The following is a 17707-nucleotide window of genomic DNA, read 5'->3' on the forward strand; positions in this document are numbered from 1 at the left end:
GCTATTTACCAGCCAAGATGCAATTTTCTAAGAGCCTCAAAATGATACTTGCTAACACTGATTCTGATGTTATGATATAGGAGCAACATCAATACTCTGCACCAGAAGGCAGTACCCCAAATCCTTCAAAGCAAATGGACTGAAAAACGCAAAAAAAAAAAAAAAAAAAAAGAAAAAAGAAAGAAAAAAGAAAAAAGTAATGGAGAGACACAAACTGAAGTGTGGCAACTTTTATCAGTGAAGCCTCTGCCCATCACTGTCTCATTCTTGTGAAACCAGACATATTCTGAGTCCAAGAAAGGGCCATGATTCCTTGTTAGAATGTTTACTTGGTTTTAGTAATGCAATACATACAATTTGTGTCTTTGTTCTATTACACCTGCAGTTCTGCCTACAGTAAATACATTTCTTAAGACTGTTTAGAAAGACCATTAAAATCACTTATATTTGGTCCCTTCTTTACATAACTAAACATTATCCTATGCTTTTCTTGCCAATTACCATCTCTATCTGTAGTCCTATGGATAAATTACTTGCAGAACATTTCAGACTATAAAATGTACACTGAACTTTGCAAACAACACACTATACACTACCAGAGTTTTATAGACTTTATATACAAATTCTGCATGAGAGACCATTAGGTACCAAGCCTATGTTGACAGAGCAAGTAAATATGATGGAAAGGTCTCTTCCAGCCCAAACCATCAATGACATATTGCCCAATCCTCCCACCATGGGCAGGAACACCTTCCACTAGTCTTGGCCGAACTCTGTCTATCTGATTCTGAATACTTCTAAAGACATCCACAACTTCTCTGAGCAACTTGTTTCATTGTCTCAGCAGCCCCATCATAACAACTATTTTTACATCCAATCTAAAAATACCCACTTAAAACTGTTGCTCTTTGTCCTGCAGTGAAATGTCTCTCTCCCTCTTCCTCATAAGCCCCCTCTGTGTTCTGAAAGGCCACACTAAGATGTCCCTAGAGCCTTTTCCCCTCCAGTCTGAAAAACTCCAACTCTCCCAGCCTGTCCTCTTTGGAGAGGTGCTTCATCCCTCTGGTCATCTTTGTGGCGCTCTGCTGGACTTGCTCCAACACATCTTTCTTACAAAGTACCCCAAAACTGGATGCAATACTCCAGGTAGGGTCTCATGAGAGTAAAGGGCAAAATCACCTCCCTCAATCTGCTTTTGATGCAGCCCAGGATGCAGCTGGACTTCTGAACTGTGAGTGCACATTGCTGGCCCATGTTCAATTTTTCATCCACTTGCACACCAAAGTCCATCTCCACTAGGCTGATCTCAACCACCTTCACCTCAACTCAAATGCAGCACCTTCTGCTCGGCCTTGTTGAACTTGGGCCCCACTCCTTGAGCTGTCAAGGTCCCTCTGGATGACATTCCTTCCTTCACTCACCACTTAGCTTGGTGCTTTTTTCTTCCACAAACTCAATCTCACTCTCTTACTTAATTGATGAAAATACTACACAGTGCTGGTCCCAGACCTCCGAAGGAAACCACCTGTTCCTGGTTTCCACTTGGACACTGAGCTATTGACTGTAACTCTTTGGATGCAGCTATTCTTATCTATGCTCTCACCCAGCTTCACATATGAAGAATACGTAACAGAAATGTGTAACAGAACCCACTACCTATGGACCTGCTCTGTGCCACTCTCCTGTGACACTAAGTACCCAGTATATAAACAAAAAAAATAGCATAACAATTACCATTATATGTCACTACCAAGTGCAAAAAGAGAAACCCAAGGGGATTGGAAATGAACACTCAGAAAAAAACTTTCTCTTTAGAACACATAGATCTGATCCATTCCACCAGAGGTGCCAATGGAAGAAAGATAAAAATGGAAACCATTCTTAAGGCCACATATATGATTTGGCTTAGTGGAAGGTAATGAAATGTATGTTCCAGCTCTGGCTCCTGCAATCCAAATTTTTAAAAAAACACCATGAAATAGAAAATTGGGTAAACTATTTTCCCCGGTACCTGAAAAGCACCTCTACTGGTTTTGCTAGAAAGAATACATCCAGATCTAAAGGATTTCACAGCAGGAGACCGGGTGTCTAACAGAAAAAGACAAGGAAGCTAAAATGCTTGTGTACCTGCTTGCTTCTATTTTCCTTTGGATTAGTATATTTTTTTTACAGTACTATGAGGATCCTTACCATTCATGTTTCTGATCTTTTCCTTACACCCTGATCCACTTCTGCCTCAGCAATCCCTGTTCAGGGACTTAGAACCTAAAGTTCTGAGCAGCAGAGTATTTTCTAAAAAGTGTCTTTCTGAAAGTGTTGTTTACAAGGTATCATCACCAACCTGTTTAATGAATGGCAAAAATAATTGTGATACATAATGACTAGAAGCAAATACCCCCCCCCCCCCCCCGATTTCCACACATCTTGGAGAAGTATATGTTTCATTTGTTTTATTTACTAGACAAGAAGTAGCAGGTTATTTTATTAAAATAAAACTGTATTAAAAATTAAAATGCATACATTCAAACCACTCGAGCACATTCATCACTTAATACAGGAACTAAAACTGCTGTTCAATAAAGCAGAAAATGGGTGTGTTTGGGACACTGCCAGCAAAGTACTTTTCTGTACAGTTCTGTAAGTCATGTAAGTACATCTTCAGGCACAAATTTGGTTTAGGCATTACTTTGGTCTCCAACACTAATACACACCTGCTGCTGTGACAGAACCACCATAATTATTAAAACAGGTCTTCTAGCACACAAAACAAATACGCTGCTTAAAAAAATCACTGGAATAAAAAATATGGATAATGTATAAAAATAGTATAATTTTAATTTGAAATTGTTCAGTTTTTCTGTTATGTTTCTGAAGTGAATTGTAATCATGTGCCTTGTTGAAGGAAAAGATGGAGGTAGAAACAGCAAAACAAATAGCCTGTGAATCTGCTTTCGTACACCTTATTTTATGAAACTGCAACAACAATATAACTTAGACTTTGCTTCCTATCACCAGTTAAAAGGTACCACTGAATAGAGGATACTGACTTTTTTTCTCTGTCAGATACAGTTTGTCAGTAGGGCTATTTATAGTTGAAAACATACTCAAAATCTAATTTTAACCATCTTATATGTGATCAAACCGACAAAGATTTTAACAGCAGCCTTACACATGATCATTGGTCAATGTTTAGTCCATTCTTTTAAGCTTGTAGCAATTTTTGAAGATATTATGACCTCTGAAAGCTTGAAAGTGATCCACTCTTCCTTGAAAGCACTGAAACTTCAAGGTTCATCCAGGTTGTTACTGCTTTGGCAGGATAACCGAACACTGCACCGTCGTCTGAAATACAAAGTCACAGGAGATAAGTGCTTCTTTTGCCAATGCAGAGAGAATTACTTTTCATTGTAAAGGTAGATTATGTAGCTTCCATTTGGGTACAAACATGTGTAAATCCTTTCATGTGCATAGTGTCTCCAACTTTTTCCAACACCACAGAAGTCAGTATTATTACAAGGAGGGCATACACACACAATGAGATTTCGTTACAACTTTTGCAAAGCTATGTGATAGGATTATTGATATGGAGAAGAACAACCATATTGCAAAACCACTAATTTATGAACTTTGGGCTTACAGACTGCAAATGAAAAATTGTGCAGCATGCTTTCTGTGACTTTTACATGAGTTTTATCAATTCTGAAGTACAGCTATCAAGAACAGAAACCAGCCAGATGGCACTGACTGTGAGTGAATGAAATACTCAAGTTATGTAGGGACAGGCAACTTTGACATGGGCCACATTCAAGGGCAGGGTCTAAGAAACATTTTAATCTCAGCTTTTGTGAGAAGTTCTTGGCCCTGCAAGTACCCCTGCATGTAGACCAGTGCAACTACAGTTGAAGTGAAGCCTTCATGAATTTTCCTCCACCACTTTAATCACCTGTGCCAATATACTGTGATCACACATATACATTCACTGACCAGTATCACAGATGAATATTTTTTGAGGAAGAAAATTACTCAAAGATATTTACAAGATTAGAGTTCTAAATACAGAACTTAGGAATGTACATTTCAGTTTGAGATAGACTAGAAAAAATTACTGAAAAAAATACTAAGCTTTACGCCCTTCAACTTGTTACCTGTCAAATCACATAAATGCCCAAGTGACTCCCTGATGAAGTATATTGAAATACATCTGCAGTTAGCTTACCCAATCTAAACTATCCTAGAGTATTCACTTACCACAACTCTCAAAACAGAGCACTATTCCTTGTATCAGAGATCTGACAAATACATTTTTCACAGGCTACTACAGAAGTTCAAGAAAAAGGCAGGTAGTACAAGCAGGTTTCCCCAGAGAGTAATGAAATTTACCTAAGGAGCACTCACAAAAGCTCTGACACCTTACCACAAGCTGATCTTCTTACAGACACACTGTAAAAAAAACCAGTTCTAACAGGAAATTCCTTTTACCATTATAGTACAGATTCTCTCCAGACACTCATGGGGTTAATCCTTATTGTAATGTAATAAAGGTACAGAGCTCAATTCCCAGTTATGATGAGCTAAAATTCTTTTCAACGGGACACTTTTTTTTTTTTTAATTCATACTTTTCTTAGCAAAGATTAAAAAAAAAGTCTTGAAACAAATGAAATTGTTTGCTGCCACCCATTCGCTTACTTTATGGACAATGAGCCCATGTTTTACATGATAAGTTTTTGTTATCAATGCTTTGGCTGCAGTCCTTGCTGCCTTTGACATCTCTTTGTCAACCACAGACATCAATTGTCAACCACAGACAAGCTCCCATTGTCCTGAAAGCATCCCTAACATACCTTCACTACAATCTGGGTTCTCTCTTTGCAGCTTGTTTCTGCTGCCAATCCTTGATTGCTGAATTTCTGCACTAGAGCTGTTTCCTGTTCAGTCAAAGTCTTTCTGTGGATCAGAATGCTGCCCTTAAAGATCTGCCAACATTCTGGAGCTCCTTGACTCTTCAGAAAACAAGTATGGTCACCTGAACTCCAACCCTGCTCACCTGAACCTGTACTGTTAATTGCGTTACTTGCTCGTCATAGGATTTGGAATGCCACAATTTCATGAAGATTACAGCAACAACTGTCAGTAATTATCACCTCACTAAACAACTCTTCTCAGTTAACAGCATATCCAGCTGTATATCACCCATGACTGACCAGCCTATCCAGAAATTTCCTTGACACCAACCAGAAATCACTTGCACCACCGTCATCAAAAGCATCATCTGTGTTTCCTGACACTTGACATAAACAGCAGGTGACATAACCTGTTCTGAAAGAGTGAGGAGTTTAAATTGACACTGGAAATGTATCTCTTTACAGCAAGAAAGCCATGAAACACTGGCCTAAATTCATCTTAGACTTTCAAAGTACACTTACACTCACTGACATATCAAAGATTAAATGATACAGTAAAGAGAAGTGATGGCAAGCAGCCTATCCTTTTTCCAAAAAACAGCCCTTGGACATTTTGTTTCAACACCAAAGTCTCTCCTTGAAATTACAGTGAGATTCAGAGGTGACACCACTGGCGTGTGTGCTGATCTGGGATTAACACTTCCACACAAGGAGACAGAGAAATAAAGGTGGGCAGAGACTGACAGCACATTTTCTCCTGCCAGGTGAAGTTCTTCCTGTCAAAGCAGACAGATTACAGATCTTGAAGGAGAAAAGCTGTGTCTACGTAGAGCTTTACTGTTTCACAAGCCGTCCCAACGCTAAACCAGACATTTGCACACTTCATATGCACAGCTATGGCTTGACTATATTCTGTCACTGAAAGGAGTGTACCAGCTGCAGTCTTACTCAGCTGGCTCCTTGTCTGTGTTCTTTAACACATTTCCACAGTGCTGCAAGAGCTGCTGCCTTCAAGGTCTAGGAAAAAAGCTCCAAAACAGTTGAAATAGTCCATCATCTGGCCTTCAAAACTCACACTATAAAATATACTGAAGTACAATACAAGACGATAGATTTTAAAAACTCTTTATGGTTCAATTACATACTTGTACAGAGGCACATACATGTATCTTTCTCTTTGCTTCCCTGCAAAATTGCCTCTCTCATTTGTTAACATCAATCCTTCCTCTGCTTTATCACAACTGAATTCCCCAAACAGGAACATTTGTAGCCTTTCCTGATGTTCCTATGTAAAATTAAAGGAAGCCTCCAAAGCTTTTGGAGCTTCAGAATTTCTCACTATTTCAGAGTTCTTGTTCTTTCAAGTCTTAAATCCTCATGGCACCTACTTTCTTGATATAAAATTTCAATCCCCACTGCCTCTTTCCAGCTCTTCCAGAGCCTTTCTCAGTACACTATCACTCAAACCTGTCTACAAAGAACAAAAACACCTAAGAATTGTAAGTGAAACTATTTCATTATTCATCATTGATATGAGGAAGTAGATATTTAAGAGGAAAAAAGTTAAGAAGCAACACTAGGACCAAGTGACCCTTCCTCTGGTGCATCACATTTTCTTCTTCCAGTATTTAGGGGACTGAGCTGGAAGAAGTACTTGACAATGAACTGAAAGAACAGCTGGTGTTCATTAAAGGGGAATATTGCAAATGTAGTGCCAGGTCTCTTTCACTCCCAATGAAGATTCAAGACAATCATGAAAAGGAACACAGGAGGACACTGCTCACTGAAGTATGCCTGCCAGAAACCAAGGCAGATTCATCAGTACTTAAGCAGCATAATATACTCGGAAACCATTTCCTTTCATGCCAGTATGAAAAAAAAGTGCCTGAGGAATATCTAGCACATTTTATATTATTTGTTCAAACTCTTGAGTTTGTTGTATAGTTAGGCATCTGTATTAAAAAATGCAGTCCTATTCTCTGAAAATGTTTTTGGTGGATTAGAGGGAAGAAGCAATAGTGATTTTGGTGCCTCCCTTATCCATCCAATGATACAACTTCCTAATGAATGCAAAAGGTAAAGGAAAATGTCAGTTACCTCTCTCATATGTACAGAGGGAACATTAAAATAACTGTTTCAGATAACCAGGTGAGGAAGATTCATAAAGATAATTCAGGCACTCCTAAAGAAAAGTAGGTTTTTCATTAAAGAATTGGCAAGAGTAATTTCAAGAATTTGGGTTAGAATTCTACTTGACCTGGTCATTTATGCTTAAGAAGTGGCTGAGGTGCATTTTATTGAATATGCCTTCCCTTCATGACATTGACTAAACTAGAGATGAGAATCACTGATATGACATACTGGGTTTGCATGGCCTGGTTTTGATAGCAAGGGTCTACAGGGTAGCATGGCAAAAGAGACCCCTCCCTAAGCAAACTGAAGATTTTTAGAGGTGACAAACTCTAAAACTAAAACCCCATGTTTTGTCTCTCTTTGCTGTTGGTGGGAAGGAAAGAAGGGCTGGGGGAGGGGAAGAAAGGTGTTCTAAAGGTTTTAGTTCTCATTAACCTCTTTTAATTCTGTTAATAAATTTTTCTTTATACCTTTTAAAGTTTTGACTGTTTTGCCCTTAGAGTGTTTATTCCTAATCCTTATCTTACCCCACGAGCCTTTTAATTTCTTTTTCTTTCCCCCTCCTCTGCTCAACTATAGCAGAGAAGCATGAGTGAATGGTTTTTCATGGGTGCACTGGCATTTGGCCAGTGTCAAAATCGCAACATTTTTGGTGGAGAATGCAGGCAAACATGAGGACTTTGAGATAAGGATATTAACTGGGAGAAATAACAGACAAAACAAGTATTAAATCACAAAATTAAGTAGAATGATAGTAGGAAATTTGTATTGTAATTGTAGTGAAAATCTAGGGGTAGATTTTTTGTGTAATTTGTCTTTTTGGTTCTGTGTAATGACTGTACCTTAGATTAAGTGTAGCGATTTTTTTTCTTCTGTTTAGTTTAGTAGTTTTTTGTTCTAGCTAAGTGTTATATGTTGAGTGTAATTTTGATAGCAATTCTTAAATATTCATAGAAGCCAGGGGTGGAATTATCCTGCTCTGATTTTTTTAGTAATATATTCAATTAATATGTCTAAGCTGAGCCTGTTTTGTTCATGACAGTATTTGATGAACAATCCCTCCTGGTCCTTATCTCAACCCAGCCAAAAAAAAAGCTCGCTGAGAAGCTGGATAGACATTCCAACTGTTTTACCATTGTTTTCCCCCTCTTTGTTATATCCACAAATGAATCTGGAGTATGCCTGTGAAATACAGATGATAAAAAACACAAGTAAACCTTGTCTAAGAAAAATTCTCCTTAAGAACTCCCTTGCCAATATTCTCCTTAAGAACTCCCTTGCCAATATATTTTGAAATATATTTCTTTCTTTTCCGTATTTTTTTCATGTACCTTGGACTTAAAACCTACAGAGAACACAATTCTAGTAATTCCAAATTGGTTATTACCCATATGTTTTAAGACTCTTCCAGTTCTACATATTAAAGTGAGCATAGTATTTTTGGTTTGGTTCAGTCTCTTCCAGTTGATGTTTCTTTGTGCAGGGATCCAAGATCAGGGTTTCATTTGGATACTCACATATATTTGTATCTTACTGTGTATCTCATTTATTTGTATCTTATGAATATCTTATGGTTGATGTCTCACTTCATCAACCATATACAGCTATCTGTTTTTTTTAACCTTTTCCAAAACTTCTTGTAAAACTGAAGCTAGATCTTGGCAACAAAACTTGCAAGAATCATGTAGAATCTGTCCGCCCTTCTTGAATGAATTTGATTTCTTGAAGCATTTACTCTGAAACATTTTGATTTAAACAAAAACATGCTGTAACATACACCTGTGCACGCACATACACTGTCCCTGGTACTCATCAGCCTTGATCGTGTACTTACTTTCAGAGTGTGCAGGGTGCTGGTCCATTCCATGGAGCCTATCTGAGGTATGGCAGAAAGGAGTATGCTTGTAGCCTTATTTGCATTCCCTTTCAGCGTCTTTAAAACTTTATCCACTGAAACCTAGAAATACAATACAACTGAGTGGTGTCTCTCCATTTTGATGGGACACATTTTAAACACCCAAATAAATTTAACTCAGAAATGTAAAAGTGAAGTCTTAGAATATCAGTCGTTTTAGATAGTGCAAATGTTTTTTCCTCTGTATGTTTATGGTTTATACTTGTGTATTGCAAACAAATTGGAGAACTAAAGCATACAGATTGTTTTGTACAGAGCTGCAAAAGTAAAATCACCAGACCAATCACAGTCACAAAGAAGACAAGTCACACAGAATTCATGAGCTTCATACTTACAGATCCCCTGATTCAGACTATACGAAACAAAAGATTTGCTAGTAGTGAGGCAGGTTCATGAAAATGAATGTAATAGCAGCAACTGACTCTATTTTTACCTTCACAATAATTCATCAAGAATAACTCAGAGATTCTAACACAATTAAGAACAGATTTAGTACAGAATGTCATCTCTGATCAAAACCTACACATTCTCATTCAAATTCCTCAGGGCAATACCAGAGGGAAAAAGTTTCACTCACAGCTTCTTCATGCTCCTTCCAGCAGTCATAATCTGTTGCCATGGCAATACTAGCATAACTCATTCCAGCTTCCTTTGCAAGAATCACTTCAGGCACTGTAGTCATGTTGATAACATCAGCTCCCCAGCTGCGAAACACACAGCTTTCTGCTCGAGAGCTGAAACGTGGGCCTTCAATTGTGATCATTGTCCCCTTGGAGTGACACTGGAGGCCCAGCTTCTTGGCAGTCTCAATAAGAACCTGCAAAACATGCCAATGTTGAAGACAGGAAATAATTCCCTTCATGCACTGCCTTTGCATTCCATCACAAACTTGCACAGAAAAGAAGTTAGCTTTATACAGAGTAGTCATACTTCATATGACTACAGCAGTCCAAAACCAAAGATAAGTTTTGTTTTACTCACCCAACAAGAAAAATTAATAGCTCTAACAACAGGGATGAACTTGAATTCATCTGATTTTATTAGTATCAGTTGGATTACTTCTTTCAATGCAGACCAAGAAGACTGGGAAACAGAATTTTTTGCACATTTAGATTGTGCCTACATTGCAGGCAGAACTGCAAGTAAAAGCATTCCACTGAGCACTACGTTATCACATGGTGGAGCTGAGACAGTGAAAACAATAGTAAGAAATTTATATTTTGAAAGTAAGACTTTACAAGCACATACTTCAAAGAGTACCCTGGGAATCTGTACAGAAATTATTACCACGTTTTCCAACTCCAGTGGCTGAGCTGTGTACTGGACATATAGCATGTAGTCTGTTGGGGGTTAGGTTTCCTTCCTTTTCCTCCTTTTTACTTACAGAATTTTCCCCATAATTTGCTAGGAAACTGTAACGACTGAGTACTTAAGGAAAAAACAGAGTACTGAAGAAAAACAAAAGAATTGGTCAGGCTCAGGGGAGTGGGGCAGGTAAAGCAGGGCTGGGGCAGCTGCTAGCTCTCCTGCTCTGTGACTTTGCTCTGTGGCTTCAGAGCAGGATGGTTCGAACTGCTGCTTCGGGAAGGCAATTCGCTGCTGCCGCCAGAGCCCAGCTCGGTCCTGCTTCTTCTACTGTGGGCTCGATGCTCCCGAGAGTCCCGCTGAGCCCCGGGATCGGTGCCATGGGGTTTGTGGATCAAGGCCTCTCCCCCATCCCCGCCCGTCCGGGCCGAGCCGCCATCGCCGCAGCGCCCCCTACAGGCGCGGGGGAGGCACCGCCCCCGCCCCGCCCCCGGGAGCAGCAGCGCCCCTGCCGGCCGAGCCCGGAACTGCAGCAGAGGGAAAGCGCCGCGGCTGAGCAGGCCGGGACTGGGCCCTGTTCGTGTTAATGCTGTAGTCATTGTTGTTTGTTTGCTTTATCACACACACCAGTAATGAACTGTTATTCCTATTCCCATTTCTTTTTGCCTGAGAGCCCCTTATTTTCAAAATTATAATAATTCAGAGGGAAAGGGTTTACATTCTCCATTCCAAGGGAGGCTCCTGCCTTCCCTAGTAGACATCTGTCTTTCAAACCAAGACAACTTCCCATCAGCTTTTTTAGTTCTAACAAGAACCTCATATATGGCAGAACAATCCTGACTTTCTCTCTTGGTAATCAGCCTGGATAATGCCAGTTGATATAGTTGGAATAAGAGGATGCTTGCCTAGATAAATGGGACTAGGATGCCAATCACTGTCCTGAGTAGGAAAGTGAAAGGAACCATGATGCCATCTATTTAAAATGGCCATCAACAAAAAAATAAAAGATAGAAAAGAAAGCAAAAGCACTTCCAAAAATTGTGGTAGGCCAGGAGGGACCTTCATAACACAGCAGCAGTGAAAAACCTAGTCTGACACCACTAGATGCAACTTAGCGTCATGACTTATGCCCTGTGGAGTTGCTTCCCCGCAAAACATTGTGAGAAGCCTACACTCAACACAAACAGATGTAACAAGCAGCAAGAGCTCAAGGTGCTACATGACCCTGTAGGGTGCCTTGTACCTGGCATGTGGATCAGTGGATTGTGTGGAGCAGTGATTTTGTGGAGCAGCACAACAAAATAAAGCTGGACCACCTGCATCTGTCACTGCAGATGTGTGTAAACAGGTAAGTCTGCACTGTACCTGGGTGGCAACACCTGACACACCTGCAGGTTGGATGAAGTGATTTAGAGCAGCCCTGCTGAGAAGGACTTGAGGGTGATGGCTGATGAAAAACTCAACATGACCCAGCCACGAGCACTCTGAGACCAGAAAGGCAATAGGATCCTGGGTTGCATCAAGAGCAGTGTAGCCAGCAGGGTGATGGAGAGGATTCTGCTCCTCTGCTCTGCTCCAGTAGGTGACCCTACTGGAACACTGCATCCAGCTCTGGGGTCCTTACTGTAAGAAAGACTTGGAACTGTTTGAACAAATCCAGAGAAGGGCCTCGAAATTGGTAGGAGCAGTGGAACACCTTTCCTATGAAGACAGGCTGAGAAAGTTGGGCCTGGAGAAGAGAGGGCTTCAGTGAAACCTCATAGCAACCTTCCAATATCTGAAGGGTTCTACAGGGAGGTGGAGAGGGACTCCTTGTCAGGAACTGTAGTGATAAGACAAGGAGTAACAGCCACAAGTTGAAAGAGGGGAAATCAGGTTAGATTTTAGGAAGACATTTTTTAATGTGAGAGTGGTGAGACACTGAGATAGGCTGCCCAAGGAGGCTGTGGATGCCACAACACTGGGAATGTTCAAGGCGTGGTTGGATAAGGCCTTGAGCAACTTGTTCTAGCGGAAGGTACCCCTGCACATGGCAGTGGTAGCTGGGGCTAGATAATCTTCAAGGTCCTTTACAATCCCTTAATAGTCTGTAAATCATTCTGTGCTGTAAGTTGATCTAGTAATAATCACACCTAATATTTAGGTTTATTGATGCTATTAATTCTGAATATATGTTTAGAAGAATGCCAGTTAATTACATTGTTAATAAATCAACTGACCAGCTGACATGACATAACCACAGGTGAGCCACAGTACCTTTCTGAAACTCTTTACTAAGTTGCAACTTTACTGCCTATAGGATGTTGTGCTGAGCCTCAGTTTCTAAAAGCAGCAATACCCAAGATACCCTGTATTATTCAAAACTTCTGAGAGAAAAAGATAAAACTCCATTTAGATTCTCATTTAACTTACAGTGCATAAACCAACTAAACCAGGTAATTTTTTGTATTTGCATAAATGCAACATATGAAGGTTTCAGATATTTTGTTGCAAAATTCCTTAAATATGTTACATTCATGATTTTGGCTTTTTTATTATTGCACTTATCTATGAAATTCCTTTGAACTGGGATAAACTGGGCTGAAATTATCTCAACAATTTGCAGACACAGTTTCAGGAAAAAATTTAAATCACTTTTATCTGGTATTTTCTAATGAAGTGAAAATACTCCTCAGTCTCACAAAGAGCTCAAACCCACACGTTCTTTAAAACATCTCTCAGGCTGATTAGAATGCACAAACTAACGAGATAATGATCACATGTGAGACTGGGAAGTACCTAAATGTTTTTTCTCAGTTTGAAAAGGCACATTTCTCTGCTGGCTTTTCAAAAAATGAAAAACCCAAATAACATCTCTAGCTAGTTAACAACCGAAAGAAAACTGCTTCCTGCAGTCTCAGGAAATGTGTTATGTATGAGTGCTTGCTTTTTTTTAAAAAAGGACAATGTGAAGTACTGCCAATCACCAAAGTAATAACACTTTTTAATCCATTTCTCAATAAACTCCTTGCATCTGCTGTGACGTGACATCACGCTTGCAGTAGAAAGCAACTAAATACCAACTAATCTTTGCTAAGAGCATGTAGCTAGGCTCTTTTTGCAAGAAAAATGCGAAGTATTTTGCATAATTTGCTGCTTATTGAAAGAAGGGCAAAAGCATGCACATGTATAATACGCAGTGGTTTGTTTCTTCATGAGACTTAGAATATCTTTAGGTCACTGTAAAATACCTTGATTCCCAATGTGGATATGTCTAAACCACTGTGGCCAATTAACAAAAATAGCACAGGACATTGAAGTGAATTGGTGACAAAAGCAGAATGGCTCAGTAGTCCAAATGTTTGTACATGTTCTGGTTATTTGTGCCACCTGCTTCACAATTAGCTTTGTCTTGATTGCAGACAGCAGGTCTCTTAGATGACTATGACTGATTCTGTAAGTACTCCTGTTCCTCTGAAGAATGTACCTCCTTGCAGCTACTGATCAGAGCATTCCACAACACCACAAAATATGCAGTTCAATCTTCACCTTCCTTTTCCCTCAACTTTAGGAATACACTAAGGTGACATTTAATCAGACACACACCTCCCAGAAGCTTATAAGGTGCTGAAAAATAGAGAAGTGTTTCACACTCTGTAATCCGAGAAGCCTGAAAATCTCAAAGTGATGCAACTGAGAGCAACAGCTAAGAATAAATGGCAAATAAAATTTGGCTTGTTTCAATGCTTAACATCCTAAGCCTTGACTCTTCACCACCACCCACCTCTACAATACACAAAAGTGCAAATGCTAATACTGCTATTTTTGTGAATGTGAAAGCACTACTTGTTTAAATATCTGAGTATGTAGAGTGCCTCTACCATAGGTGCAGCTTTATTCAGAAAAAAAATGGAACTAATTTCTAATTCTAACTGCTTTGTTTACTTCATTGCTTTCTTGGCTGGTTACTTGATTAAAATAAAGATCTTTTGTCCTGTAATTAAGATTGTAGGAAAATATGTTGCCAATTGCCTTAGGAAGACAGACACAAGATCTTTAACTTCCCATGCTTTCTAAATGTTACATTCATCCTTAATACCATGATGTATCTGAGAAACAGGATGAAGAGGTGCATATTACCTCTGTATTCTAAGAATGCACAATTAGACTAATACATCACAAATAAGTGCCATAAAACCAACATTTCTTAATACTATTACAAAATTCACTAACCTCTCTGGTTTTGGTGCAGAAAGGCTCAGCCATTGGAATATGACATACTCCTGAGAGAGTGGAATGCTGGCCATCATATAAAGTACAATGTCTTTTAGTTGTCCTAGAAAAGCAGAAAACTTGCTTAGAGAAAACAAAAAGAGAAAGCAACAAATTGATACAAACCAAAAAACAGCATCCCTAGGAGTGGAAGGAAAAAAAAGGATGATATTATGACCACCTGTGATCCTGTTCTGCCTCTGTACAAACCTTTGAGAATTGAGCTGGAGACTATAAGACTGTTACTCCACTAGTCCATTGTCAATTCATTATGAAAATCTTTTGTTAACCAAGACAGTGTAACGCTGATTTGTTCCTAATAAACATCCCTACTGTGATGCGATTCTACTGCAAAACAACCAGCTAATTTATTAATCAGGGATGTAACCTCTGGAAAAACCTATAAGTGATCTTTAAGAAAGGAAGAAATAAAATCTCAACTACCACAAGGCCAGTCAAAATAGAACTTGTTTGTATCACTGCATTCCTACATTCCAAAGGATAGGAATTTACAGAAACAGCTTCTAGGATGAAGGAAGTATGAATTCAACTAGAAGAAACCTTGGAACAGGATGTTCTGAGAACCTCATGCTCTCAGAAAGATTACACACTCCTGCAGTGCCAGCTTCCAAGTAAAAGAATCCTTTTTCTCTCTTCTTTCAATGGATTGAAATGGTCAAAAATTAAAATTACCATTCAGCATGTCATTTTGGAACACATGGAACTGCTACCCACTACCACTTTACCCTCAAAAGCACTGCCTCAAGCTAATCCACCCAACTGGATGGTGCAAACCATCTGGAATGATTTTCTCAGACACTCCCTTCTTCCCTACTGTGCTTTAAGCAGAAAATAAAGACAATAGCCAAATATCTGCTGGTAATACTTTTTATTACAGGTCCCCAGTAAATTTACTAGGGAATATTTAAAAGAAGGTTTTAAATACAATTTATATGTTAAAAGTAGGTTTGGACAAAAAAAAAAGCATCAAAAATGCATCAATAGGATGCGTTAAGAATGCAAAGTACTGCCAATCACCAATTCTTAAGAATGAGATTATAAAACAGGAAACGGACAAATTAAAAACATCTGGAAAATGTACAGCTGTTAAAATCAGTTGAAACACTAAAATTAATTCTTCCTTTATGAGATACTGAAAAGCTGCAAATAGAATATATGCAATTTTCCTCACTTTTCTATTTTGTCTGCTAATAAATTATTTAGAGTTGGAGGAAATGGTAAAAGCCACAATCCATTTCCTGCATTATGGTATTTCAGATGCTGTTAGCCAGGCACTTTCAATCAGAAAATCCCAAGGAAAGATTTCATATGCAGAAATATTAATATTTGACTTTCAGATACTCTGTGTTCTTTGAAGAGAACAGTAACATCATTACATGGCTTCATAAAGAAATCCAGCTATGTTTAGCATCATTCTTACAAGCTGCACGGGACTAAGTAACAACAATAAGACCTATAAATGTTTTGATCAATAGACCACATGTGTTCCACTTACATAATTTCTCTTCTCCATCTGTTGTAGTTTAAAACCACCTGGAAATTAAACCCCATTATGCCCCTGTACCTGCAGCAACAGTTACACTTTTAATCTGACAATAAGGTGGCTTTTGCTCCTTCATTTTGGTTTTATCACAGTAACACAGGATTTTCTGGCAATTCTGACTGTGACTGATTCTAGGAAGCAAAATACACCCAAACAAATGAACAAATCAGTCATTTCCATCTGTGACAAAGAGCCCTCTATCATTTCCATCATCAACTTCATTCTTCTTCCAGTAGGGTTGAATTATCAAACTACTGGTAATTAAAGAACAAAATGTGAATTCAGACTGGCATAAGCGCATAAAAAGCAATCTCAGTATGCTCTGCATCTTCAAGGACACTGAAAGAAAATTCTACAAAAAAACTTACAAGGTGTGACAATGTTGCAGTAATTGTAGTTGTGTTTGTGACACAGAGAACTGAAACAATAAAACTCACAGCTGTTACAGGAAGCATTTTTCTGCATCTCCCCGAGTTCAGTCATTCAAGTAAGTAGTTACTGTCTTGCACTTCTCTTCCTACCAGATATCAGCAGCAAACCAAACAGAAATTATTCTAAAGCCCTAAATTAGCTGATGTCATCAGTTGACTAATAGTGCTGCAATTAACTAACAGGAGTCAAAGGTGGAAAAAAATTATCCTATATTTTTAAAATACCTTTTTAGAGAACAACTTTTGCAGCCTATGGTAGCAAGTGCTTATTTTTGGATTTGGAAGCAAGGAGAACACAATAGATGTACTTTTGTATTTATTTAATAAAATGTATATTTTATTGTTTAAATACACAAAATAGTAAGTATAAAGGAAGCAGAGACTACATATGGAATCAAACACTAGGTGAGGTAATGACCTGCAGAATTAGGCTCTCAAAAGTTTGGAAATCTTATACAGTTCTAATTACACCTATTCAGTGTTTCATACTGAAAATCAAATCTGTGCTAGGCAGAAGTCCTATACAACTTCTTATATTGCAATCCTGTCATTAATTTCACGGTGCACACGCCCAAGGAGAGCAAATTACAGTAGCTGCCAACAGTTTTTTGCTGAGTTCTAGCTCTTCTTCAATTTCTATTCACTATTCCTTCTTTTTGCTTCACACCTATAAGGAGAATTGAGAATAGGAATTCTCCCTATTGAGAATATATATAGAGAGAGACAGATACTAAAAGGTACCTGGACACCAGAAGGCACTGTTTTAATAGTGGCCTGAGTAAAGCCTTGCCATCTAGACCATGACTTCTTTCCTATGTACTGCCTGGCAGGGGTTAACCACTATATAGAAGCCAGAGTACCTTTTAAGAGAAATAACTGACTGTTTTTGCAGATTTAACGAGCACCACATTTCCAAGACTTTTAACATTGTTTGCATGACCCTGATCTTCCATTAGAAGGTATTTCAGAAAAATTCCATATTTTCAGACTTTGGTGGACAACTAAAATATTCTGTCCCATGAAAATATCTTCCAATCAGTAGGACTGTTGGCATAGTGACTTATATAATGCAATCGCTCTTGGACTGCTGTGAAGGGCTAAATGCAGACCCTATCTCCAAAGACCTGGTAGTCTAACACTCCCTGGCACAGAACTTTATGAGAAAATGACTTGACATAGAAATTCAGCTGTAAAAAGAGACAGACT

The 17707-nt window shown here is 38.8% G+C and overlaps 1 protein-coding gene across 1 annotated transcript in view; it reads right to left on the reverse strand.

Moving 5' to 3' along the window:
- Positions 1-2435: 2435 nt before the first annotated feature.
- The window catches only part of MTAP (methylthioadenosine phosphorylase), a 32313-nt gene continuing 17041 nt past the window's right edge, over positions 2436-17707 (reverse strand). The window contains exons 5-8 of the mRNA XM_071424579.1: positions 14468-14570; positions 9528-9767; positions 8870-8992; positions 2436-3342 (exon numbers count right to left, since the gene is read on the reverse strand). Coding sequence (XP_071280680.1) covers positions 3304-3342; positions 8870-8992; positions 9528-9767; positions 14468-14570 — 505 coding nt within the window. The 3' untranslated portion in view covers positions 2436-3303. The remainder of the gene's footprint in view (positions 3343-8869; positions 8993-9527; positions 9768-14467; positions 14571-17707) is intronic.

Source organism: Agelaius tricolor, unplaced genomic scaffold (genome assembly GCF_023055355.1).
Source record: "Agelaius tricolor isolate 1412-34295 unplaced genomic scaffold, bAgeTri1.0.p SCAF_4, whole genome shotgun sequence".
In the NCBI taxonomy this organism is placed as follows: Eukaryota; Metazoa; Chordata; class Aves; order Passeriformes; family Icteridae; genus Agelaius; species Agelaius tricolor.